The 25,290-nt window shown below is 42.4% G+C and overlaps 2 protein-coding genes across 4 annotated transcripts in view; one reads left to right on the top strand and one right to left on the bottom strand.

Annotated features, from left to right (window-relative positions):
* Nucleotides 1-5,846: 5,846 nt before the first annotated feature.
* On the top strand, nt 5,847-25,265 carry ZRSR2 (zinc finger CCCH-type, RNA binding motif and serine/arginine rich 2). The gene is made up of 11 exons (XM_075057296.1): nt 5,847-5,961; nt 7,784-7,863; nt 8,016-8,115; nt 8,401-8,509; nt 8,846-8,932; nt 11,753-11,791; nt 13,612-13,727; nt 16,626-16,839; nt 19,171-19,226; nt 19,399-19,508; nt 20,168-25,265. The coding sequence occupies exons 1-11, from the start codon at nt 5,915-5,917 to the stop codon at nt 20,647-20,649; spliced, it is 1,440 nt and encodes a 479-aa protein (XP_074913397.1). The 5' UTR covers nt 5,847-5,914; the 3' UTR covers nt 20,650-25,265.
* Nucleotides 22,777-25,290, bottom strand: part of AP1S2 (adaptor related protein complex 1 subunit sigma 2) — a 35,482-nt gene continuing 32,968 nt past the window's right edge. For 2 of the 3 annotated variants that reach the window (XM_075057302.1, XM_075057300.1), the window contains one exon: nt 24,441-24,669. The gene's annotated coding sequence lies outside the window, so the exon portion shown is untranslated. Of the gene's footprint in view, nt 22,884-24,440; nt 24,670-25,290 lie in introns of those variants that run through there. The other variant, XM_075057301.1, reaches the window with a different exon arrangement.

Below are 25,290 nucleotides of genomic sequence, written 5' to 3' on the forward strand. Positions count from 1 at the left end.
AGAAACTGAAATGTATCACAAGTACTTGAACGGTCTTTGCAATCTGGGCAGCAAGATAGGATTATTTTATTCCACTCTGCTGCTGTACTGCCCGTGTAGTCGCTCTGATTAATGGTTAGTTCCTAAATTGAAGATCACTTCAAAACTACTTTCAGTTGGTCCTTTAGCACTGACAAGTGCGTCTTGAGACTGCAAACCCAAAGACCTTCACAAGAATGACTACCAGTGAGAAAATTTTACTTAACTGTGGGACTGAATTTATGGAAAATGATAACCAGTATTTACTACATAAGAATACTTGGACTTTCAGGTAACGGAGAACTTACTGTTTCACTAATATAATCTTATTTTTAGAAGCCACTGTTAGAGGACTTGATACCCTGTCTTTAAAAGTCATTAAATCAAGTTGATTCCTGGGCATCTGTTCACCCTCACTAGGCAACCAGTTCTGAGTACAAAACTATTGGATACATTATCTGCTTAGACGTTCAATCTATGCCTATGAAAACAAAAAAGTGATGTACTCATTTCTAATGACAGTTTAACACCCTGTATGTACATGCATCAGGAGAGTACTAAAAGATGTAAATGTATGAAAGACTATCAGTTTTCTGTAAAGTTTGTAATTTAAAAAATCTTAAAAGAACATGAATGTAATCAGTTTCATGCTAAATTCATGTGTGTTGCTTCAATAATGAGCATCTGAACTTTTTTGTACCTTTGTGGAAAATACTGGAGAACTTGGGAACAGAGCAGAAAAGCCAAGCATCGTTTCCCTGCTGCCAGAAGGCAAATGGAACTGAGCGTTGATATGTGGCATCACCACTTCTCCCCGCTGTAAACCACTGTAAATCAGTTCTTTCCTTCGGAATCACATGGAGCCGGTGTCAAAGTACATCAGAGGCACACGACACCCAGCAGGAACAACCTTAGAGGACATGACTGGATTCCCTGATCAGGGCTGCCGACTTCCAGCCAGGATGGCTGATTTTCCCCAATTTGTCTTGCTGGCAAGCAGCAAGACAAACGATCTTTTCCAGCGGAGAGGGGAGGAGGCCAGGAGAAGAAGCAGTGTGATAAACACCCCAGCTCAGAGCTCACAGGGAGAGCATCATGCAGTTGATGTATACGTGCACAGCAACTTGGATGCGTGTCAAATGCATCCGGCTGACTGCCCATGTGCTTATCTGGTTCTATATGCACAGAGCACTGCACATAAGCAACTGACTGCTGCACATCTATAAATCTTTTTGCAAAGCCACAATGTTTTTTTAAACAAGCCAGGTGGACAAGCAAGCCTAGATCAGGTGTTAGCAGAAAGCTAACTTTTCTTCAAATCAATGACATTTTTAAATAGTGTCTTAAAAAGCACTGTAACTTTTCACATTACAAATGGAGTATATATCAGTATAATCTAAAAGGACAGACATTCTGCCACTTTGTGTCCCTGTCATAAATCTACATGTGTGGATAACATTCTGCCCAGCCTCTTTTCTCCCATTTTGGCTAGATATGTAGCACTGTTCAAGCATGTCTGCATTTGTTTGCCACTGATTAATCAGTCAGGCATCAGTTTTCTTGAACAAATGACAATCTACATGCACATACACAAGGTATGTTTTTAATTCAGCACTTTGTGAGGTATTAGATTTCTAAATAGTTCCTCTTTCAGAGTAATTTTATTTTTCCAAACTACTGTTGAGCTACAAGTCATAGCCGTGCAGAATCTCACGCACAGTCTGCATCCCAGAAATATCACTGAACTAGTGCAAAGAACTATTTCTCTTTTGGTACTAAATGAATTTGTCTGTCTGGTTGAAAATAACAGTATCTCCATAATATTTTTCACTGCCTGTGACCTCCAGAAGTTCATGTATTATCTGTATGTATATACTTAGCAGTATACCATAATTTGGACTTCCAAACAAATCAAGAGAGGACTGAAATTTCAAGAAAGCATATGACCAGGTAAAACAAACAAACCCCTTCCATCTTCTCGATGCAATTAGCAATGTACTTCTCTGCTTCTTTCAATGTCTTTGAAATGGAAAATCCCAGGAAAGTAAAATATTGATAGCTATCATATAAGTTAATTAACAGCTATGGCCAAACTTAACCTCAGTTTTCAAATTTGACAAATTAACAGTTCTAAACTCTGAGGAAGTTAATCTTTAGTCTTAAGTAGTCGTGTTCAACTCTTATGAGGGGATAGTCAATGTGCTACTCTCAGCATTAGTCACTCATGGAAATGTACCTGGAGAACTGCAGATCTAATTGTACACAGTGCTTTGCAGTTCTCCAGGTGCAATGGAAACGACAAACACTGCACGTCTTTTGCAGACTTCAGAGGCTGATGAGATTAGGATCTAAGTGAATGTCAGTATCATCCCATAGACCAGGGGGGCTGATACAGATCCAGCCTAAGTCTCATTAAATGGGAGATTTCCCCAGTAACTTTTGGGGGAACAGGGTGTTGAATGAGGGCCGCCACCACTGTCAGCATTGTAATAATGCAAAAGTGACTTACATTGTGACAGAGTTTTTATCAGTGCTCACAGAAGTAGACAGTATGTGAAAAATTGTTTATCCCTTGAGACAGTAGCGTAGCCATTAGGCAGCAGGTGGGGGAAGGATGGGTTCTCTGGAGTTCGCATACATTGCCTTGAAACGTGCACTTTGAAGTGGAAAGCACCAAGGATAGCCCACAACGGGGCTAGCACTGAGAATGAACAAACAGAAACTTCCAGCATCGAGGGGATAGTGAAAGGCGGTGCTGCCGCTGCCACTTCCAAGTTTATACTACAATCTACAGCCCCAAAGTGTCAATAAAAACTGACCACTTCCCATCTTAAACCCACACTTCCTCAATGTCTCCTAGTCAACATGTATTTTCTGAGTCGACCAAATCCACGTTAGCGATTTACCGCCATTTCCCACGTTTTCTCTTACGTCCATTTTTTTCAGCTGGGAAAATAAAAGCTGTACAATTCCATGAGGAAGGGTACTGCTCTTCTACTGGAGCATATGGCAAAAATCATGATGAGGACAACTTTCAGATAATCTGTATGCTTACAAAACATATCTTTCTTTTTTTCCACATGGGGCTTAGGCATACAACAAAGAGAGTGAACGCTTTCTGCTTATGTCAGTCCACAACAGTAAGAAATACGAGAGAAATGGAAACCCGAAGAACCACGTGAAAACAAAGTGCAAATGTGTGCTAGACGGAGCACCAGTACTCCTGCTCGGAGCTGGTCTATTGCGCATGCATAGTTCTGTGCACAGATCTTAAATGACGTGCAGAGATTTATAGTGCAATATGGTACCTAACTTCAAGTTATACAAGGAAAGTTTCTCTGTTCCATGCTACTCTGTGAAGCATAATCAGTGCAGCCAGTATTGACCTTCTCATGATGGGGTTCACATTGTGCCATACTGTGCAGGTATATCTTTCTTTAGGAAACATGGAAGAGCGAGTTCCACAAACTTCTTGAAGGTTTCCACAAAAATAAACTATGCCTGAAAAGGCCTGTGGTCTATAATCCCAGTGCAAGGGCTAACAACTACTGACCAGCATGCTACATTACTTTGGATATGTGAATGGCTCCTGCCTGGAATGGCTGTCTTGTTTCTTTCTGACACTGTATCAATTAAATTGTATGGAATTCTGCGCCTGCACTTGAATATCAATCTGTTGTTATGTGTATAAATTAATAAACAAAATGGAGAAAAACATAATTATTGTATTCCTGTTTCAAAGAGGCATGACAGCTTTTTCCAGAATCATTATGACTATCTGTAATAGCTGATGTATTTTGCGTTTTCTTATATATTTCAGCAGTGAAAAGGAGGATCTCCTTACAAGCTTAAGATGTTTCCTTCCCCAAGTATATTGGGAAAATGACAAAATGTAGCATACAAATGAAAGAAATGATTGGATTTCTCAATTTTGATTTACAGATAGTTTAAAGGAAGGTTATTGTTACGGCACTTACTCTGTTGAAAGGAGGATGAATTCCTTAATGAAATAAGATTTATGAAACACATTTGGTTGTGTTTTTTCCAAAACTTTCATGGGTGTCAATGGTTCATTCGTTGTAAAATGCACAATACTGCCATCTTCTGTATCTAAGAAGCAGCAAATTATGTGTTATTTTACATATATGTTCTGCACAAGTAAAGAGCAGAGGTAACAGATGCCAACTCCTTCATTTTAAAAGGCAGTCTAGAATCTGAAACAAGGTTAAGTAATAGCAGAGAGGTCATGGTCTGAATATTCATTGGTCAAATAGCAAATGTAGCTGCTGACAATAGCAGTCGTGCTTGATTTGAATAACTTCACTGAGCTTCAGAATAAATAAAAGGATACTCATTATGCTGTTAATGAACAGCACAGTCAATTACTCTAATTTTGATAAAGCCTGCTCTGGTATGCTTCAGGGCCAGCAGCTTGGACTATTTATGCAATACACTACCTCTAGGATATATGAGATAAGCTCCTACATTGTGGTTCATGACAATAATTGAGATCTTAATCAACAATGTACATTACTAATGGCTATGCAAAACATGCCCAAATAAAACCTACAAATGAATTGCCTCTGAAGGCTGCAATCTATAACGCATGTCACTGAGGAACTGATTACTGACAACTTGCGTATTTTGACCCATCATATCCATGAGAGTCTGTGCATTGTAACTCATTTCCTGCCATGAAACATGTTTATGATCAAGACAGGTAGTATGCCTCAGAGATGATGAGAACATACCAGCAGCGTCAGTTAAATTCATCAGTGCACCAGTCTGGTGTGCCCCTGCTACCCTGGAGCTGTGACTTCCCTCGATGCTTTGAGGCTGTAGGCCAGGGCAGCCATCCATCACCCGTGTTCACAGCAGCTGAGAGACACATTAGAAGCTCGCCTCGTGGCAGGCATCGTGTGCCTCACGTTCCCACACATATTTTGCAAAGTAACCGAGGCACCTTACGGAGCGCAAGCTGTCAGCAGCTACTTACTACAGCCGGGGAGCATCCACATAGCAGACACTGCAACAGGCAGAGAAAAAACCCGGCTAGCTGTTGCACTGCGCGCCACGCGCACTGCTTTCCTCAGTGGGGCTGGGAAAATATAATCACAATTATTAATTACAGATAATCACAACGGAAGATTCAGCAGACTGAACCTTTTCAGGTCTTGAAAGAGAGTTTAGTGCACTGGAATCTAAAATGCTACTTCTCCACGGATCCACTGAATCCTGAATGTTTTAGCCGGGAGGAGCAACACAAACTCCCCCTCGTCTTCCAAGACGCCAACAGCTCCGGTCTTTGTTTCGCCGAGAGCAGCTGTACCCGCCGGAGACCCCTCACCGCCCGAGGCCGGCTTTCTCTTCCCCGCCATTTCAGGCGTTTGCTACCACCGGCCGAAGGGCGGCTGGGCAAACCACGACCCCGACCCACCGGACCCCCGCCGTGCCTCCCCGCACCCTCCTCAGCGACCCGGCCCTGCCCGCCCCGACCGGCGACACGGCCCCGTGCCCCCTACGCCGGTTACTGCGCTGCCCGCCCGCCTCCCGGTCCCGGTCCCGATCGCGGTCCCGATCCCGACCCCGATCCCGGTCCCGGTCCCGATCCCGATCGCGGTCCCGGTCCCGATCCCGATCCCGATCCCGGTCCCGATCCCGCCGCCCGTCCCCTCAGGCGGCGCGAGCGCCCGGCTGCCCAACCGCCGCCCAGGGCTCGCGCGCTCGCCCCCGCCCCGCCCCGCCGCCCGCTCGCCCCGCCCCTCCACCCGCTCGCCCCGCCCCGCCACCCGCTCGCCCCGCCCAGGCGCCGCTCGGCTGCCGGAAGGGATTTGGCGCCCTTCCGTCGCCGTCGGGTGGGGGGGAGTCACGTGACACCCCCCTCGATAAACGCAAGATGGCGGCGCCCATGTTGCTGCCCGAGTCCCCTCTGGGGAAGTTGAGGTGAGGCCGAAGCCGTGTGCCGGTGCCGGGCCTCCCCGCCGCTTCCAGGGGGAAGGGGAAGGGTCCGGGGACACCCGCTCCCCGAGGAGGGTCACGGCCCGGCGCTGGCCGAGACCGCCCGGGCGGCCACGGTCGGGCCGCGGCTGAGGCCGCCCCGCGGCCGGGCCTGGGAGTGGCGCAGCTACGCGCGGCAGCGGCCATGGCCGACCGGGCGGGTGGGGGGGTAACCGGCTGCCGCGGGGGGCGGCGGGCGGGAGCGCGGCCTGGCACTGGGGGGGGGGGGGGTGTGCCCGGGGGGTCGGGGACGAGGCGGGGGGGACGCGGCCCGGCCCAGCGTGGGGGGGAGCCGGCGGTGCTGCGTGTGTGCCCCGGCCGAGCTCGGTGTCCGTGGGTCCGCGGCGGTCCGCGGGGCTCGGCGGGGCGGGCGGGCAGGCAGCCGAGCCCCCGTGCGGCCCCCTCCGCAGACATGGCCGGGGGGGGGATCTCTGGGCCGGGCCTGCAGGTCTCTGCGGGCCGCTGCCTTCCGGGCTCGCCGGGGTGGCCTGGAGGGGGAGGCGAGCCCCCGGCCCCGAAGGGGCTGGAGCAGCGCTGCTCCTTGCGCTTCAGCTGCTCGCCCGGCTCCTGATGTGCTGCTGCGGCCTGGGAGTGAGGAGAGTCGCTCGCTCTCATCCTTCCTGGGGCTTCAGGAGCACCTGAGAAAGCCTGGGAGCTGGGAAGGAGGGATCCTCGCTTGTCGGCCCGAGGCACCTGCTGAGGGAGCAAGACTCGTTTCAGGCAGGGGGCATTACAGGAGGAGTCCCTGGGCTTGCTTGATCAAAGGCAGAAGCTCAGGCGTGGGCACTGCGTGCGGTCAGGCGTTGGTCTTCGACGGCACGCGCTCCGCTGCCGGGATGACCGCCGCGGCGTTACCGGTGGCGTGCACGGGTGTGCGCGCGTGGTGAGGTTGTGAGTAAGCCTGAACTGAAGGGTTAGGGATGCGGCTGAGGTTTTGGCTGTCTGAGTTATACCTATGGAATCTTTTAAAATTACACATGCTCCCAATGGGAAGGTTTTGATTTCCTGTCAATGTTTGCCATGTGGCAGAATGACAAGAGTTGAAGATCACCCCTGCCTCCTGCTCTTCCGTTACAAACTTGCTAGAAAGAAGAGAGCTAGAATGAAAAATGACAGAAAAGGGGTTGATATGAAAAGGCTTTCAGATACTTAGAGGGGCTTTAACCATAATGAAAGCATGGGGCTGTTTCTAGGCAGCCTTGCAGAGCCATCAGACAAGCAAGGATGAGTCTGGCCAAGCGTCAGTAGCAGAAGAGTAGACCTGAGCACTATCTGTAGTGGCCGTTAAGTGTGCTTTTGTTACCTATACATTAAGACTGCTGCCTGTAGAGAGTATCAAGGGAGAAGGGGCAGGACTTAAAATTTCATACCCTGTAAAAGAGAGGAAGACTAGAATGTGCTGAAAGGTGTGCCGGAATTACAGGGTAGGAGATTCCCAAATCTTTCTCCCTAATCTTACCCAGTGACCAAGTTTCAGAAACTAATGGAGTTGGTGATAACATCAAGTACTGCAGAGTTCAAGAAGGATGAGATCCTGTCTGTTGTGTCCGAATGTGATTGTTGCTGCTGTCCACGTGCAGCTCTAACAGCATAGCTACAGATTTTGCTGTCATGTCAGATGTCCCTGTAGAGTTACTGTTTCATATGAATAGCTGTTAATTTTGCAGTTTGTGGGGTTTTGTAATGCTGATGTAAACTGAGTGCATGTGTGACAGTAAGAATCCTTTGTTTGGCTGTTTTAACGTAAATAATATTCTCTCATTATCAGCCATCAAAAATACAGAGCTATTCTGAAGAAAGAAAAGCGAAAAAAAAAGCGGCAAGCGCTTGCCAAACTAAGAGACTCAGGTAACTGTGAAGTGTTTTGTATTGTCAGTGGAAATAGTGGTGATTTTTTTTCCTTTTTTTTCTTTCCATTTTTTAAAAGGATATAATTTTGTGTATCTTTGCCGACTATAACGCCCAGTTATTTAGATGCATCATTTTGTGTTTCTCCTCAGAAGCTACAGAAAAAGATGAATCAGTGTCTGAGGAGGAAGAGGAAGAACTGGAAGAAGAGGAGGAAGAGGAAGAAGAAGAAAAAAAACTTGAGGCAGAAAGGTGAAAAATCTATAAAATGGCATGTATGCAGTAGATACATTTGTAGTCAATTCCATTTTGATACTTTGAAAAGTTTCTGTAAAACAGAATCCTTTTTGTATATTTCAGGCTGCACAGTTTTTCTCTAAAGCCTGAATGATTCCTGTGGAATTTTCTCTTTTAAAGAAGATTAGATAAGCTGTGGTTATTGCTGAACTAATAAATTTGGATTGTATGCATGACAATTGCATCAGTTGTGGGGAGTCATTAAATTTTGTCTTAAGTGGTATCTGGTTTCCTTGGTAGACAAAAACTACATGAGCAGTGGTTGCTGAGAGAAGAAAAGGCCCAAGAAGAGTTCAAGCTTAAGAAAGAAAAAGAAGAGGCTGCAAGAAAACGTCAAGAAGAAGAAGAGGTGATGTATAAACCGAGTGTTACACTTGTGTCTGGCAATAAGGTAGACTTGGTGTAATGTCTTTTACTGTTCTGTAGTGGACCAGTTTTCTTGATGTTGGTATGTTTGAAAGCATGAGCTCTTCTTTCTTCCATTCTAGAAGAGCAAAATTAAAAAGGAGAGGAAAAAAAAAAAAGACTCTTTAAAAGGGTTTTTGTCCAGAGATGTAGTTGCTTATGACTGGATGAAAACTTAATGGTCAAGGAGTTGTAATGCAACATGATAGTTTTGAATGTGACTGATTATAAAGCGTTTGTTTCCTCAAATAATCTTTAAAAATATTTTTTTATCATAAAGAGGAAGATCAAAGAAGAATGGGAGGAGCAGCAAAGAAAAGAGAGAGAAGCGGCACAGCAGAAGCAACAGGAGAAGAGAGAGAGAGAGGTGATTCCTGGCAGTGGGAGGATAAACATGTTACATATCCTCTTACGTTATCAGATGCAACAGTCTATGCATGTTGAAGAGAGATTTTATTCTAATTAGCAAACGTATAAATGCATTAGTTAGTTCTTCTCTCCATTCTGTCTAAATTCCTGAAACTATCAGTCACTGTTAAAAAGGATCTAGTGAATCCATATGCCTAGGAGGGTGACTAGTTTTAACGCATCTGGTTGTTCGTAGTATGTAATATTTACATCAGTTAAATACAAAGGCATGCTGTGAATGCAGGTTCTGATATGTGCACTTTTTGCATTATCCATTAAAGATAATCCTTACTTAATGTCCCAGTTGAACACAGTCAAGCGTTGAAGAAAATGACCAAGGAGGATATGGAATATGGAATTCCCTTGCTGCTGTTCCTTAACACAATTCTTAATCAAAAGATATATTACAGCTCTTCTTTACCTGACTCATCCAACAGGACGTATCTTTTTTTCAGAGCTCCTTGGGTGGAGAAAAAAATGATACTGAAGATACTAGTCATTGATAACATTTCTGTTTAACAATACATTCTTAAGTTTTAGAGGTTGAATGACCTGGATGTACGATGTCCTGTACAGAAGTCCAATGTGAGGACTGGCCTATTGCCAGTAAAGGGTGATGGCAGCTGTTGTGGTTTAACCCAGCCGGCAACTCAGCCCCACGCAGCCGCTCACTCGCATCCCTCACGGTGGGATGGGGGAGAGAATTGGAAGGGTAAAAGTGAGAAAACTCGTGGGCTGAAGTAAAGACAGTTTAATAGGCAAAACAAAAGCCGTGTGCACAAGCAAAGCAAAACAAGAAATTAATCCACCACTTCCCATGGGCAGGCAGGTGTTCAGCCATCTCCAGGAAAGCAGGGCCCCATCACGCATAATGGTGACTTGGGAAGACAGAGACCATCACTCTGAACATCCATCCCTTCCTTCTTCCCGCAGCTTTACACGCTGAGCATGATGTCCCATGGTTTGGAATATCCCTCTGGCCAGTCGGGGTCAGCTGTCCCGGCTGTGTCCCCTCCCAACTCCTTGTGCCCCCCAGCCTGCTCACTGGTGGGGTGGGGTGAGGAGCAGAACAGCCCTTGGCTCTGGGTAAGCCCTGCTCAGCAGTGACCAAAACATCCCTGTGTTATCAACACTGTCTTCAGCACAAATCCAAAACACAGCCCCATACAGGCTACTGTGAAGAAAATTAACTCTATCCCAGCCAAAACAAGCACAGCAGCCTTCTAGGATATAATAAATAAACCCATTTTAGCTTCTCCACAATTGCGAGAGTCCAGTCACGTCACTGGGAGGTGTTCTGCTACTGTGTCTGGTAGCCGCAGCAGGAGAAGAGATGTGGGCAAACGTTATTGTCACCTGCATTTAATAGTTGGTTGTGTCACCGATTATGTAACACTTGCATGAGGAATGGAGAAGAACAGCAGTTGTTGTACTTCCTGTCTTACTTCCTCTGTGTTAATTGTCCGTTTCCGTTTTTGCAGAGTAGGGAGAGAAAATGATGGTCGTGTCCTTTATTTCAGGTTGAGATATAGTTCCAAGAGAGTTGAACCATGGTAACAGCGGGATTTTGTTCCTTCCCTCTCCTTGTGCCTGGGTTTGCCCAAACCCTTAGTGGGCTAATTTGGTTCCCTGAACCAGATGGAAGCCGCTTTCTTTTTTGTTTGATTGTTGGGTTGTTTGTCGTGTTTTGTTTTTTTCTGTTACTGTTTCACTGGTTTAGCGAGTTAAATTGGCTCATAGAGGGTATTGACAGGCACCCAGAGGGAAAGCGAGTACCCAGCTGGGAGTGGAGCCACCCATTTCAGCAGCGGGAAGTTGTTCAGTTGATTTGGCCTGTCTCTTGAAACAGCAGTTTATTCAAATTCTGACTTACTGATTTAAAAAAAAAGTTGGGGTTTTTTTTCCCCTTCCCAAGATGAGAAAATAGATTTTTCTGGTTTGATGGGGTTTTGCTGGGTGGTTTTTTGTTTGTTTTGTTTTGTTTTTCTTTAATAGGGTGAATAATATCTACGTACTTGATGATTCGTACCAGATGCTGTCTGGGTCCTCCTCTTGGATTGCATTTTTTAATTGTTATTTGCTCTTCCTCCTTTTTAATTTCATTAATTCTCTTCCAAATTAGAACAATGCTAGCATACTTTCTTGTATTGGTTATGTTTAAATGTCATTTTTATTGGAACTTCCGGGAATAATTTGTTGGAACTAATTTCCAGCCAGTTTTGGAGAGTGATTTTATTTTTTTGCTCAGCCCACTTAGAAGAAGGAAGGGGAATAATATCCTCATTGTTTTCCTGTATTTGGAAGGCAAGATACAGTGAACTTACGATATTAAAGTTTCTTAACAGTTATATGTTTTGCTTTAACAGAGGCTCACTAAGCAATGTGTTTTTCTATGTGTTACATAGAATGTTCTAAGCTTAAAAAGTTTAGTGCAACTAAATGATTATGAACTTAACTGTAACCAGACTAAGTACTAGAGCAGGAGATATATTTAAATATTCAGTAGTTCAATGATAGTTTTAAAAAAGAATAAAATGAAACTTTTTAACTTGTCTAGCATTTAGATTAGAAAATCATCTACGTGAGGGTCTTGTCTGATGTATCCTTTAACAGCTTTGTAGTACAGAGCAAAATTAAAACTTCGTTTTTAAAGCAAACCCCATCAAACTTTTATTATGCATAATCATTGAGTATTGTAAATTAGGTTCTTAACTAAAGAAACCAGATGTTTTGCGTGTCCTCAGGGTTTTCACTAGTCCTGTGTTTGCACCATTTATAGGCAGCTGTGCAGAGGATGCTGGATCAAGCTGAAAGCCAGGTATGCTCAGAGACTTTGAAAAAGAACTGAAAAGTAATTTAATTGCCATCCAGTGTTTGCCTTCTAGCATGTTGTCCATCTGCTCTCAAGAACCTAATGGCTTGAATAAATTTAATATGTAGTGGCTTGCATGAGCTGTAAACAATTATTTACTGGGTGGAACATAATTAAGCGTATTTCTGGCTGGTTGGTGGCGGTGCAGTTGTGCGTGCTCATTCCTGTTCAGGAGGTCTGAGTCAAAATGAATATGGAAATACTGCTGTGTGCTGTTATAAAAACACTATGCATGATAGTTTATTTGTGAATTAGAATTCTAAATAGATCTGTCAGTCCTTCTGGGTGGCAAGGCAAAATTGTCTTTTTAAGCAGATGGCAGGCTCTAAATAAAAGGATTCAGCAGTAGAGGAGGGCACAGATCCTTAAGAAAAAAAAAAGTGGGGGTGGGAGAAGCTGACTGCTTGGGTGCCTGGAAGAGCATGGATCTCAAGCTGGCAGTGTGTAGTAAAGAAAACCGCAGTTTTCATTTGAATCTTGGAGAGGATGAATTCAGTCTTTCCTGTTGCCTTAAGGAACAATTTGGCTTTTTATCCCTGTCCTATGGTTAAACTTGTAAAGATTCTTGCTCTCCTTAAACCACTGCATGAATCTGAAAATTAAGTTTTAACCTAGTTAACCCCTTGTATGTTGATTGCCATAGCCACGCTGGAGCTGCATTCAGTTCCAAATTATGTTTAAACAGCTCTTCAGGTAGAGAATCTAACTCTATTTCATAATACACCCAGAAAAATGCTCTGAACTACTACCTGCCCAGAGCTCAAGATGTATTAGCAGCCATTTCTGCAAAGGAACAGGCAGAAGTGTGCTATGTTAGAGACTTCATTATAGTTTCAGCTCAGGGTTCAGTTACTGTTGAAGTGACAGTGCTGTTCTGTTGAAAGAAAACTATGACTAAGAGTCATGAACAGAACTGGTAGCAGGGTTAAGTGCTGCTTGTAAATAAACAGAGTTTTTGGTTGATTTAAAACGAGAACTTAGGCTAGTCAGCTTTACAGATCTTTTGGTTAACAAAATTAAAATTTCCTTTTTAAAATGTCTGGTTTGTTTGTTGTCAGTCAAGGCTTGCAACTTGATAATCCCATTTTGAATTACAGAAATCTTAATGGCCTGAGATGATCAGTATGGAGGCTTTTACTTCCAGTGCTAACTATGAATTTAATTTTTTTTTTTTTTACGTCTGGCCTTTGGCAGGTTACTCTTATTTTAGCCTTTTCTAGCCACATAAAAAGCGATAATGGTAACCTTACTGAGCCTTGAGCTGCTGCAGACACTAATAAGTAAATAGTCTGAGCCTTCTATCTGCCAGGTATATGAAGTGCTGCTCAGTGGGTCCTGGAGTGAAGCAGGTAACAAGCTTAGCTGAATGGAAAGAACCTGTCCCAATGTTTGTAATTCTTGTGGATAACAAATGAAATTGCTGTTTGAGGAGCAAATATATTGCAATTCTTTTGGTTATAACATCTTAAGAAGCTTTTCCTTTAGCAACAGAAAACATCCAGTTTAGTGATTTTTTTTGTTAAAAAGAAATCATGAATACATATTTGTTCTTAAAACTGAACAATTGTCAAGAAAAGAGGTTTCCATCACCAGAGACCCAAGGCACTGGGCAGCTTTGTAAAACAATGCTTAAAATAGGTTCAGCTTGCCTTGTAGTAACACGCTGCTCAGAATTGCATATGGATTTAATTGGTAGTTTTATTTTGCCATTACATTTCTTTATTCTTTTCTAACTGCTGTGTATTTTAATGTTTTTTTTTCCACAGCTAGAGAATGGTGTGACCTGGCATAACCCAGAGCCCCCAGAGAATATAGGAACAGAGAAGGACAGAGCGAACTGCCCATTCTATATTAAAACAGGTTCCTGCCGATTTGGAGACAGGTAATCAATTGAATATTTACCAGCATACAAGTGTTTTGGAGAGGTGAAAGGGAAGCAACTTCATTAGGTAATAAGCAAACTGAAGAAAAATTGCTATATAAATTACTTTCATGTATTTGGATGTGGTTCTGTTATTCATGATGGAACTAGCATTGAGAGCAAAAGCATTGCCTGGCTGGAATTGAACTATTTATTGTTACGGCATATTATTGATGGTGCATTCTGGTTACATTCGTCAAACTGACTTTTCTCTAGCTCTGACACATGCACAGATATATTCAGACAGAATATATTTGATTTCTGTTATTAGTACGGGTTTGATATGTCAGATGTTGTTTTATCTTGTGTAATTTGCATATGCCACATCGTCTAAAAAATACAATCAAATCTCAAATGGACTAAAGCAAGTTAAGATACATCTGCACAGTTGGAAAAGCTGTTGTGTAGCTTCCAGAATTCTCCTGTTTGTATACTTTTTAAATGTGTGATACATTCATTCTTGATTCTTGTATACTGTTACGGGTGCCCTATCTCGAAAGGGAGGTATGGTAAAAGGCAAGAACAGAGAAGGACAAGATGCTCAGAGATGAGGAACAGCTTCTGTAGGAGGAGTGCCTCACTAGCCTAGACTCTACTTTCAAAGAGATGATGGAAGAGGGCTGTGGCAGATGAACACTGAGCTCATGAGTAGGATGGGAAGGATTATTTGCTTTTATTATGAAGAAGCTTAATTAATGTCCCTGAGTGTTTACCAGCTTTAAAAAAATAAGAAATTACTTTCTCATACGAGAAAAATGGCAAAACTTGTTGCCAGAGGACATAGAGGAAGCCAAAAGTATAAATGGATTCATGGAGTATGGCGGTCATTATCTTTAATGGTCACCGATGAACAAGTGCAGCATCTGGCTAGAAAATACCTGAATTTTTGTGCGCATTAAGGAGGAACAACAGCTCAGCAGGGAAAGACTCTGATACTTATTATCTGAACCTTCAGCATAAACTAATAAGGCTATTTTACTAACTTGTATCACTGAAACGTATGTGGTCCAGCTATTGTAGTTTTCTTTATCCTAGAAGCAATTTGGTTTAGTGTGATGTATCTTGTGGATAATTATGTGATAATTTAACTCCATGGAAGCTTCAAGTCCACATCTTTTTTTCTGTTCTGAAATATGCATTGAATTCCTAAATAAAACTTTGGCCAGCTATTTCACTGTAGACAGCATTTTTGCTTTTCAAATGTTTAGCTCTTTGTAATCTTTGCAGTTTTTTTGTTTCAGTGGTATTTAATGGAGGTGTTTAATGGATTAATTATGGATTGCATAAAAATCAGTTTTGCTTTGAACTATCAGTAGCTGTGGTAAATAAATACTGAGAAACATCATATACTGCCCTTCTTTTCTCACCTGTAGTTGTTAATCTCACCTACCTCTCTTTTATCTTCCTTCCTCTTCCTCACATACTGGCTTCCTTCATATTTTGGTCATTTTAACCTCTAGTGTTGACTGTTAAGTTGAAGGACTGAGGTACAGCTAGGATAAGGACTGGAAGAATGGGTTGGAAGCTGAAATGGACTGTAATGGTGAAAAACTGGGAGCCAATGTTATCAATAAAATAATTGTTGAATCTTGTCAAAGCTCACTATGTCCTGAAGAATCTAAAACTGGCCGAGTTCACCCTTACTAATTTCCCCAGTAATTCAAACACTAATATTTTGTAGTAATACTGGATTTTGGGTCATTCATTTTCCTTGGGGTTCCTTTTGTTCTGTCATATGCTATATTCATTTTGTGTACAGACAATACTGCTTGGGTATAATATTTTGATTTCTATCATTCAAATAGAATAGTGAAAGGAGGTAGCTTCTAAAATGTGGTGGTGGGGGAAAGTCTCTGGTTTTAGTTTTGTGTTTGGAATTTTGTTTGTTGTTGTTTGTTTTCTGAAGTCCTAAGTTGTCAACTAGAAAGTGAGAGTCAATTTCTGACTGACTGGATGTGGAAAGAAACCTCCTATCTGAAGTCTAAGTGGTAATTGCCCATTTTGAGCCCTGACCCCCCTCCAATTTGTCTGTGCTTTGCCAGTGCTAGATAAAGAGAGTAGACTAGTCTGACTGTTTTTCTGATCATGTCATGAAAAGGAGAAATGTGTTGGAGAGTGCATGACCCAGTTGCTCGGGGAAGTGTTTGAAATGGAGATCACAAAGCACAGTGAAATAAACATGGAGGCTAACATCTATGTTCTTGCTGAATCTAAAGGTTTGTAGGGAAGAACTGTATTCCAGCATGTGAAGGAGGTAGCCTGAATATGATACATGGTGCAGGAGCTCTAATACTTTTATGGCTGTCAAGAAGACACAGATTAAGATAAGACTTACTTAGATGAATCATTTTTTTAGAAGTGGAAAAATACTACTCGTCCAACTTCAGGTCTAAGTGTGCTTTCCTTCCCTCACTCCCTCTGCCCACCCCCCATATGATGAGGACAACTTCAATAAAAGTTTAGTTTGCAAAAAGAAGAGCCAGGACTTGCTTTAAAATGTCTTAAAAGACTGTCAGTAGCCCTTCTATAAAGCCCTTCAGAAATGGGGAACACATTTAACCCTAGTAGCCTAAAAGAAATTGCTTTAGCTCTTACTATGTTACTGGTATCTATAGCTTTTGCAGACGTGCTTTTTTTAAGCAAGAACATGTTTACGCATGGCAGAAAGCATTAAGGTTATACACAAACTCACTTCCAAAAGGTTTGTTTTAATAATTGAAATATGTTGATCTTCCACTAAAGGATTTTCTTTTGTAATAACTGTTACTTAAAATGGCAAGTGTTTGAAGTTCCGATGAGTGCATCTTCTGCTGAAAGTTCTGATCTGTTCACTTTTCTTGCTTCACTACAAATGTCCAGGTGTTCTCGCAAGCATAACTATCCAACCTCTAGTAAGACACTACTCGTCCGAGGGATGTTCATCACTTTTGGCATGGAGCAGTGCCGGAGAGATGACTATGACACAGACGCAAGTCTCGAGTACAGTGACGAGGAGACCTACCAGCAGTTCCTGGAGTTCTATGAGGACGTGCTCCCTGAGTTTCAGAACGTGGGGAAGGTTGTTCAATTCAAGGTATGCATCTGACTGTAACAGCTTGTTAAATACTGAACATGTATGACGTAAATTGTGTTTTACTGGCCTTAACAGGAATTCTGTCCAGCATGCACTAGGTAAATTCCATGTACATTAGAGAACTATACAGTGTCCTTACAGCAAACTGCGCATGTCTCATGTCACCTGTAAACTTGTCACTGCTGTTACAGAGCATTTTCTTACTCTGGGTCAATCTTCTCTCCTGTTCCCCTGAAATGTTGTAAAAGCTTGTGCTTTTATATCGCAAGTTACTCATACTGCTCAACAGTCCACTTAACCTCAATCCCTTCTTTACTGAGCCCGTGATAAGACCCAGAGGGTCCACTAAGACTGTTTGACAATATAAATATATCTGGGCTATTGTATTTCTGCCTAAGGAATGACATAGTGGGGGTATAAAATGTATTTGGAGTATACAACCAAAGAATGTCATTTTAGGACTGGTTGGATAAAACAAAATTAAATTACAATGAACTGAAAAGGTAGTAGATATTTCAGTAGGAGGAATTATAAAAAGGTAAGTTATGTAAATGGTGTTGAGATTTGTCGTCCATCTTTAGTTTGTGCATTTGGTTTGCTGAATGTTCTGTACTGAATTTTTCCTATTTACATTATGATTTCTTAGGGGGCAAAAAAGAGGGACCTGTAAATGGAGATTTCAGAGATGAATGATGTGTGTTTACAGTCCCATCTTGCCCCCAAATGTGCAGCTTGGATGGTGAAATCTCCTTGTAGCAGAATCTATTGCAGCATCCCTTTCTGCTTCTGTTCCCGAGTGTTCTCTTGCAGTCACCAGGAGGCACACAGTACCTTTTCTCTTTTTGTTTCTTTCCATCTACTAACAGCTGCCTCAGAACTGAGATTGTATTAGCGTTTCAAGCAAGAGGAAAGTAGAAAAAGTGAATTTTCAATAGTTGTATAATGAGCTTTAGAGGTAAGAAACCTTCACTTGTTTGGAGGAGTATCCCCCCCATATTTTGACTCATGGGATATTAGCAAGCTGTTCTCCATCCTAGAAGAGGGGATGTAGATTCCCAATGGAGCATAGGTTGAAATGTTGTCTTATCATCAAACTCAGATCCTCGACTTTGTATCGGTGTCATATGCAGCTGTGCTAAGTTGCACATACTTGGGTCCCTATGACTAATAACAGGGTAAGAGCTTTTAGTGTGGCATTTCTTAACTTCTGAAGCAATTGTGCAACTGCAATATGATTCTTGTGGGCATTTTTATTATATTGGATATGCTTAGAAATTACGTGTTGGCTGCAGGGATCTTGATGGAGCTTCGTCTCTGCTACCATTTAGAATGAGATTATACACACCCCTCTTCCAGCTGACTTCCATTTCCAATGTAGCCCAAGGTTTCATTCTTGCTGTTCTTTCTGTGATGCTACTCCAGAATCTGGCAGTTCCTGACAAAACACACACTTCTTTTCCCACTCAGAAACATCCGTGGCAAAATCATTCTCGCTTGTTCTGATCTTGATAGTTTGACTGTTTACTCTGTAATATTTAATTATACAACTGCTTGTTGTGCCTGAAGCCCTTGCCTAATGCAGTGTACACAGAGAGGTTATTCTCTGAGGGTCAGTCAGGATGCAGTGATGAAAGGAGCCGTTTGCCTCGTTTGGTGCCGATATTGGAAGATGCCTGGGGGCAAAAGAGACTGGGCTTACGGTTCTGCCCTGGAGAGCTGGGTTCTAGCCTGCTTGGGCCTGCCCATCTCAGGATCTTTTGTAATGAGCAACGAGCTTTTTGGAAGTTAAATTGTGTATTTTTGAGAGCTTTAGATATACTTTGAATGCTGAATCAATATGAAAAAAAGGTGTTTCAGAACTGTACAGTGAAAGCTAGTGACTTCAGCTTTTCTAACTCATCTTGCAAGGACACTGTGAATGTAAATTGCTCTAAAGATACTCCTACCGTAATGAATCCCTCGTTTCCACACGAGGATGCTACTGCTTGTTTTCAGAGCAGGATTTGGCTGTTGCACAGTAGGGTATGCCCAGACAGGTGCAAGACAATTGAGTACAAGCTGTCTTGCGGTCTTAAGTGAAGCAGAAGTCCCAGAGTTAATCAAAGCATAATGCTGGAAACAGTCAAACATAAGCCAAAAGGGCTGGTTTGGTTTGTTTGTTGTTTTGTTTTGTTTTGTTTTTCCTCTAAAACTAAGTGCTCAGAAAAAAATCATACGTAAGTTCATATAGATGAGCTGTCATAAATCGCAATGGCTGCTATCTCTGCACGCATGAGCTGCTGTACAGCATAAACCTTCCGTTGCGCTAACTTAATGTTTCCGTCCCCTTAGGTCAGTTGCAACTATGAGCCCCACCTGCGAGGAAACGTGTATGTCCAGTATCAGTCGTAAGTACTCGCAATCTTACCAAGTTTTAGAATTAAACTCCAAAGTCCTGTAATGAACACTGTATAATCCAAGTGATTCATTCCCATACTGTAATGGGAGCCTAAATCTGGTAAGTAACATCTTAAATGACTGTATGATGATAATGCTATGTGTCATTTTTACTTTTTAAAGGGAGAAGGACTGTCAGGCAGCTCTTGCTCTATTCAGTGGACGATGGTATGCAGGCCGACAGCTTCATTGTGAATTCTGTCCTGTGACAAGGTGGAAAACTGCTATATGTGGTGAGTCACATAAACACTGGGAAAAGAGAATGTGTGTTATTGACAGAGTACTTATGGAAGTGAAAGAAAGGGAATTAGCCTGTAGCTTTCAGATCTGCCTCTTGTTGTAGTTCATTTCTGTTTGGAAGACAAATATGCTAACTTGCTTGTGTGGATCTAGGAGAGGAAGGGAATATTTATACCACGTCACCTAAGTGTCTGAATCGTTCTGGTGGATTTAGCTTGGACTGGAAAAGAAAGTTTGGATCCTAGCTTTGGAAATAATAATCTTAAGGTGAAACTACAGGAAGTACTAATTTATCTCTTTAAAAAGCAACCGCAGTTTCTGAACCATCAACTGTTCTTAGCAGTAACTATCACATTTGACTTATCTATATTTACATTCTTAGATTAAGGTAGTAAAATTATTTATGAAAATTGTTTTAAGCCAACACCTTCATAGCTGTTAAAAAAAAAGTTAATTCCAAGAAAAGTACATACTGAAAATTAATCTTGTGTGAATTAAATTGATAGGTGGTCAGATGCATGTTTTTCTGTTTGAAGCAGCAAAATTCAGTTTATTGAGTTTCTTTCCATAATGAAGAAATACATACACACATAATGAAGGAGGAGATTTAACAGGCCTGGTTCATAAAAGAGCAAACCCTAATCTGTTGCAGGCTTATTTGAAAGGCAGAAGTGTCCAAGAGGGAAGCACTGCAACTTTCTTCATGTATTCAAAAATCCAAACAATGAGTTTTGGGAGGCCAATAGAGACATACGTATTTCTCCTGAACGGACTAATCAGTTGTCTAAAAACTCTGAAAGGAGAAACAGAACAAGCCATCGTGATGACTATTACAGCCGGTCAAGGAGAAGGGGCAGCCCAAGCCCAGATCATTCTTACCGGAGAAATGGCGAATCTGAGAGAAAAAAGAATCGCCGCAAAAACAAGAGAAGGCGCCGATCTGGAAGGTCAAGAAGTCGAGAAAGAAGGAGGTCTCGCAGCAGGGGGAGAAAGAGGAGAGGCCGCAGTCGCAGCAGAAGTCATAGTCGAACACGCAGTAGGAGCAGAAGTCGGAGTTCCTCTCGATCCAGGAGCAGGGGTAAAAAGAGATCAAGCAGCAGAGGAAAAAGTAGTGAAACTCCCAAAACAAAGTGAGAATTACTTTTAGAAATTGCTAATTGATCAAACATAGAGCTGACAAAGAAATCTTTCCAGTAGGGCACCAGATATATTTGAGTTTCAAATAAAGTGTTCTTGCACATTAAAATGTTTCTTCCTAATAAAGGAACCTAGTTTATTGTGTGCTAAGCTTCAGAAAATTAAAAGTTTAAGTCCTACATAAGGTGTGAATGTCAAGTACTCTAGCTACTCTGTCCCTCTGAACTGCTGCAACATCTGGATGCATACCGAGTACAAATAGAAAGAGAAGTAAAGCTTATTTGGTATATGCTTATTTCTGTGTTATGTGTGTGTTAAGTGTTTACTGTCCCTGTAAGGAGTTAGTACAGAACAGCCAGTGTGCTGTAAATTCACACCACAGCATACTGCAAATTGGAGTCCGTGTAGAAGACTGCCATTTATGTTTTCCATCTGTTTATGGGAAATCTCTTTCTAGACAAAGTAGATATAATCATGTTATGAGTTGGAGAAAAGGGATCTAAAAGACATCACTGTTTGATTGTACAATACTTGCCCAGCAGGAGCTCTGTGGTCGTTAAGTGTTGGATTTTTCTCTCTGACTGAGCTGCTGAGCTAATTGCCTGTAGGGATTGCAGTAGACTAAAACAATCAATTTATTCAGTACCTTAATCCCCAAGTAAGAGTGGAGACCATGCACTTGTAATCCTTGAGTGAGGATAGAAAATACTTTGCATACCTCTTGGTTGCATACCATTTGTAGGTGAAAACAACCTGCCTAACCTGTGATGGAGTGGTGGAAAAGTGTCCGTCTGGTAACCAAAGATGCATATGTAGTTGTGAGGGCTCAAGATGATGGTTGCAGAGTGGCTGAAGAAACTGAAGGTTTTATACCTGAAACAATACTTCAGGTTTTTGGGAGAGGAGGACTTGACTTAAAGCCTTTTTAGGCTTATTTTATAGACAGTTTAAGGCACCCTACTGGCTAGCTTCCCTATGGTCAAGGTGGAGAGTAGGGTATGGTACATAAAAATGAAGTTATCGGGACAAAACCTTTTTGAAATGACAGCTATATTAGCAAAGTACCTGCAATTAGCTAAATCCTTACAACTATTTCTTCACTTTAAAATGAAAGATCTGTGCTGTTAGATGGACTGTACTTCTCGCTGCTTAACTTCAGGTATTTAACTTGGGCACCTAGGCATCCGCAGACACCTGGAGAGAGCAGTTTGTGGCACTGAAGGTGCGGGTGCCCTGAACGGTCTGCAGCGATACCTCCCTCTCTTTAGCCTATCCAAAGAACCCAGGCTCCTGCCTTTAGAGTGCAGTTCAGGCCGCCTCAGTTAGAAGCTTGAAGTAGGCGTGGAAGTCCTCCCAAACAGTTATTCCTTATGACTCCAACAACGTAACGTAAAGTCCCGTAGAAGATCTGGATATCTGATAGCATTCCTCACAGCAAGAACGTTTTTTCCCCAGGATAGTTAAGAGTGAACGAACATTGCTTCTGGATATAATATATATATTTTTGCTTTTCTAAATGCATACTGCACCTAGCATGCTGATTATACATTTTCCTTCTTTCATGTGTAACTGTTGTCCAATATGGAGTAATACAACAAAAGTGCTATATATTGATGTTCAGTTCAAACCCAACTTTCACTATATATTGTCATAACTGTAGGCAGAATTGTAGCTTAGTTAATTTGATTAGATGTTTTAGTTATTAACAGATGTAGGAGTTGTAATTTAATAGCATAACTTTTGAAATAATAACTTTGTTCGAAAGGCATATTTCAAAGGATAGACAGCACTAAGTTTTAAATTACATTTGAGAAATTTGTGACCACCGGTTTCTCATAATGTATCTTTTTCTGACTAGACCTTACAGACAGATTTTCCCCGAGGTTTCTATTTTTTCATAGATGCTCACTTGTCTAGTTGGGTCACTTGTGCGGAACGTAGCGAACTCTGGTTCGGTTCCCCGGAGCAGAATTGAACTGGCATTTCCCCCTTGCTGAGACGCACCACCAGCAGGCCGGGAACACCTTCCTTTCACTGGTGCTGCCTTGCGTCCCACGACTCGTGCTGCTGCTCTAGCCCTGCTGGTTCAGGCGCGCGGGTGGAAGCGGTGACCCAACGCGGCTGTAGAGCGCTGCACAGCCCGTGTCCGGCGGCAGGGCGGTCGCCGAGCGTTGTCTGAGCGAAGTCAAGGGCCGAGCTCAAACAGAAGCGGTGGAATGGGTGGTGGGAACCTGTGACCAGTCGGGTGAAATAAGCAAAGCTGGCCTCAGTAGGATTAGAAACCAAGTGCCAACTAAGAGCCATGTGAGACTTTTACAGGTAATTAGGCTCCTTGTCCCCACAGTTTTGTAATGGGATCTGGGAAGCTGAGCTGCTGTATTTTTTTAAGAAAAAAGTTCTTATAATTAAAAAAAAAGACTTGCTCAGAGATGCATGTAAAAATTTAAATATACTTTATTTCTGCTACTACAATGGCTGAAGCTTCAGCTTTTTTTTCTTGAGGTCTGGACCCAAACTTACTGGCTGTACCTGTGCAGTGTAGGACTGGTAGCTGCGATTATCATTCACTTTCACATGCAGTCTGTTTATTACACAGAAATTGAGTGCTGTAGATCTGACATTTAGTTTGCATTTGTTAGCATGAAACCCAGAATCCAACCAGTTTTCTAACTTCAGAGTTCCTATATTTCAGTATTGTTTCCTGACTTCATAATCTTAAGTAGTGTTATATGCATGGTTTTGTGTTTCCTTATTAGCCGAGTGAGCTATTTATTCTGAAGAGACAAAGAGACTAGAAGTTTTTAAATGCTAAGCTTAATTCTTTTTTCCAAAGGGGAGAAGCCCCAGAAGAACACAGAAAGGATTTAAATTTGCAAGGAGTAACTTGTTCTCAATGCATGTTATTCTGCATATTCCACATAAAAGGACCTTAAAAACTGAATCAATATTGGCCAAGTTTTGTTTTGTCTTTTAATGACTGCTTAAAAGCAGTGGCTTTCAGAATTCTTTTTTTCAGTTGCAAATTCTGCAAGGGTCACGGAGGTGCTTTAGAGTGGTTGCGAAAGCAGAGCTGCCAGAAGTTGGCTGGGGTCTGCCGGGGAGCTCACTTCAGTCAGGGTGGGGAGCAGGCGCTCCCATGGGAGGAGGAACATGGCCCAAATTGTGTTTTTCCAGTGGCAGAAAGGGAATATCGACAGCATGGCGGCAGCTCCTGCAGGCGCAGGCACTACGCTGCCCGGCAGCGTTTGGGCACGGGGGAAGCGGGCTTGCCCCCTCGCAGCAGCGCAGCCTCGAGTTGCAGCAGGCGGCCGCTTCCCTGCGATTTCCATTCCGCCCGTCCAGAGCAGCGAACCGCCGTCCCCACGGTGGAGGGGGAGCACACGGCCACATGCCGAGCACGAGGCTTTGGGGTCTTAGGGTTGTGGGGGGAACGAGCACACGGGAAAAGGCCTTCCCTCACTTACAGGGCAGATGGTCTGAAACGCAGCCTAAGGAACCGCTCAGCTTATGTCCTTTGAGGATAGCACGTCTTTCTCAGGTTCGGTTTTGCATTAACTTATCCAGTGTATCGGAAATTGCCCTGAAGTTTACTAGTGAAATTCCTGTGCGCTAAGTAATGTTTTTTTCAAAAGAAATGCAAGAGCCTGCTTAAAGATGCTATTGCTTCCTGTCCTGGATCAGCACTTCTTACAAAACGTGGAAGTCTATGCTAGTTAATAACTTAAAAGCTTAATTTACTTTCTTACATCATCTAAAGAGTGCAGCTGATTTTGCTTTCAGTGTAAGTTTGTTGTAATTAAAATAAACCCCTATTACTCCACATATCCTTCTATTCAGCACTGATGTTATCAGCTGAATTCAGTATCTATCTCTGATTGAAAAAAAAGATACAACATTGACAAGTTACACTTTGGTGAACTAGAAGACAGAGGACAAAGCAAGCCATACAAGCGTACCCCATGGCACACGGTAGCTTCACAAAGGCAGCCACAGGGTGACCAGCGGCATGGCATTAACCTGAAAGAAAGAGCAGGTGGTTAGGAAGGTCTCTCAAAGACCAAGATTCAGCGATGAAGACACTCAAGCCAACAATCACTTGCCTAAACAATCCAGAAATTCTAATTGATTATTTAGCTTCCCTCCTCCCCTTCCCCATAAGATAGGAAATGTAAGAAACAAAGTTTTATTAGATATAAGAAATGTCCTAAGATGGTAAGTTTTCCCTATGCTTCTGCTGATAACATCAAGCAGTTCAGTTCTTTTAGAAAGCTGGAGAACAGATTAATCTGAGAAATTTTTGGCTGAGACTAGGATTGTGAACATTGCATTGACTTGCTCATAATTCCATGTAAGGAACTGAATATCCAGAACCCTCTCTCAACATGTGGTTTAATTTTCAAATGAAGTGGCACTACTGCATCAATTTAACATCCACTTTAATAAATTTCATGTTTAATGTGGTAAGCCTTCCAGAAACTTGCTAATTTATTGCTTTCTGTACAATTTAAATGGATGTAAATAACTAATCTTGGACATGGTATACTCACATTTTTTTAATAAAGTGCTCAAGAACAGGTTAAGCACTGTAATAAAATTTCTCTTTTTTTACGCTAGCACTGAGTAGCCTCTTCTTTCCTC

The sequence above is a fragment of the Buteo buteo genome, chromosome 25 (assembly GCF_964188355.1).
Source record: "Buteo buteo chromosome 25, bButBut1.hap1.1, whole genome shotgun sequence".
Lineage (NCBI taxonomy): Eukaryota > Metazoa > Chordata > Aves > Accipitriformes > Accipitridae > Buteo > Buteo buteo.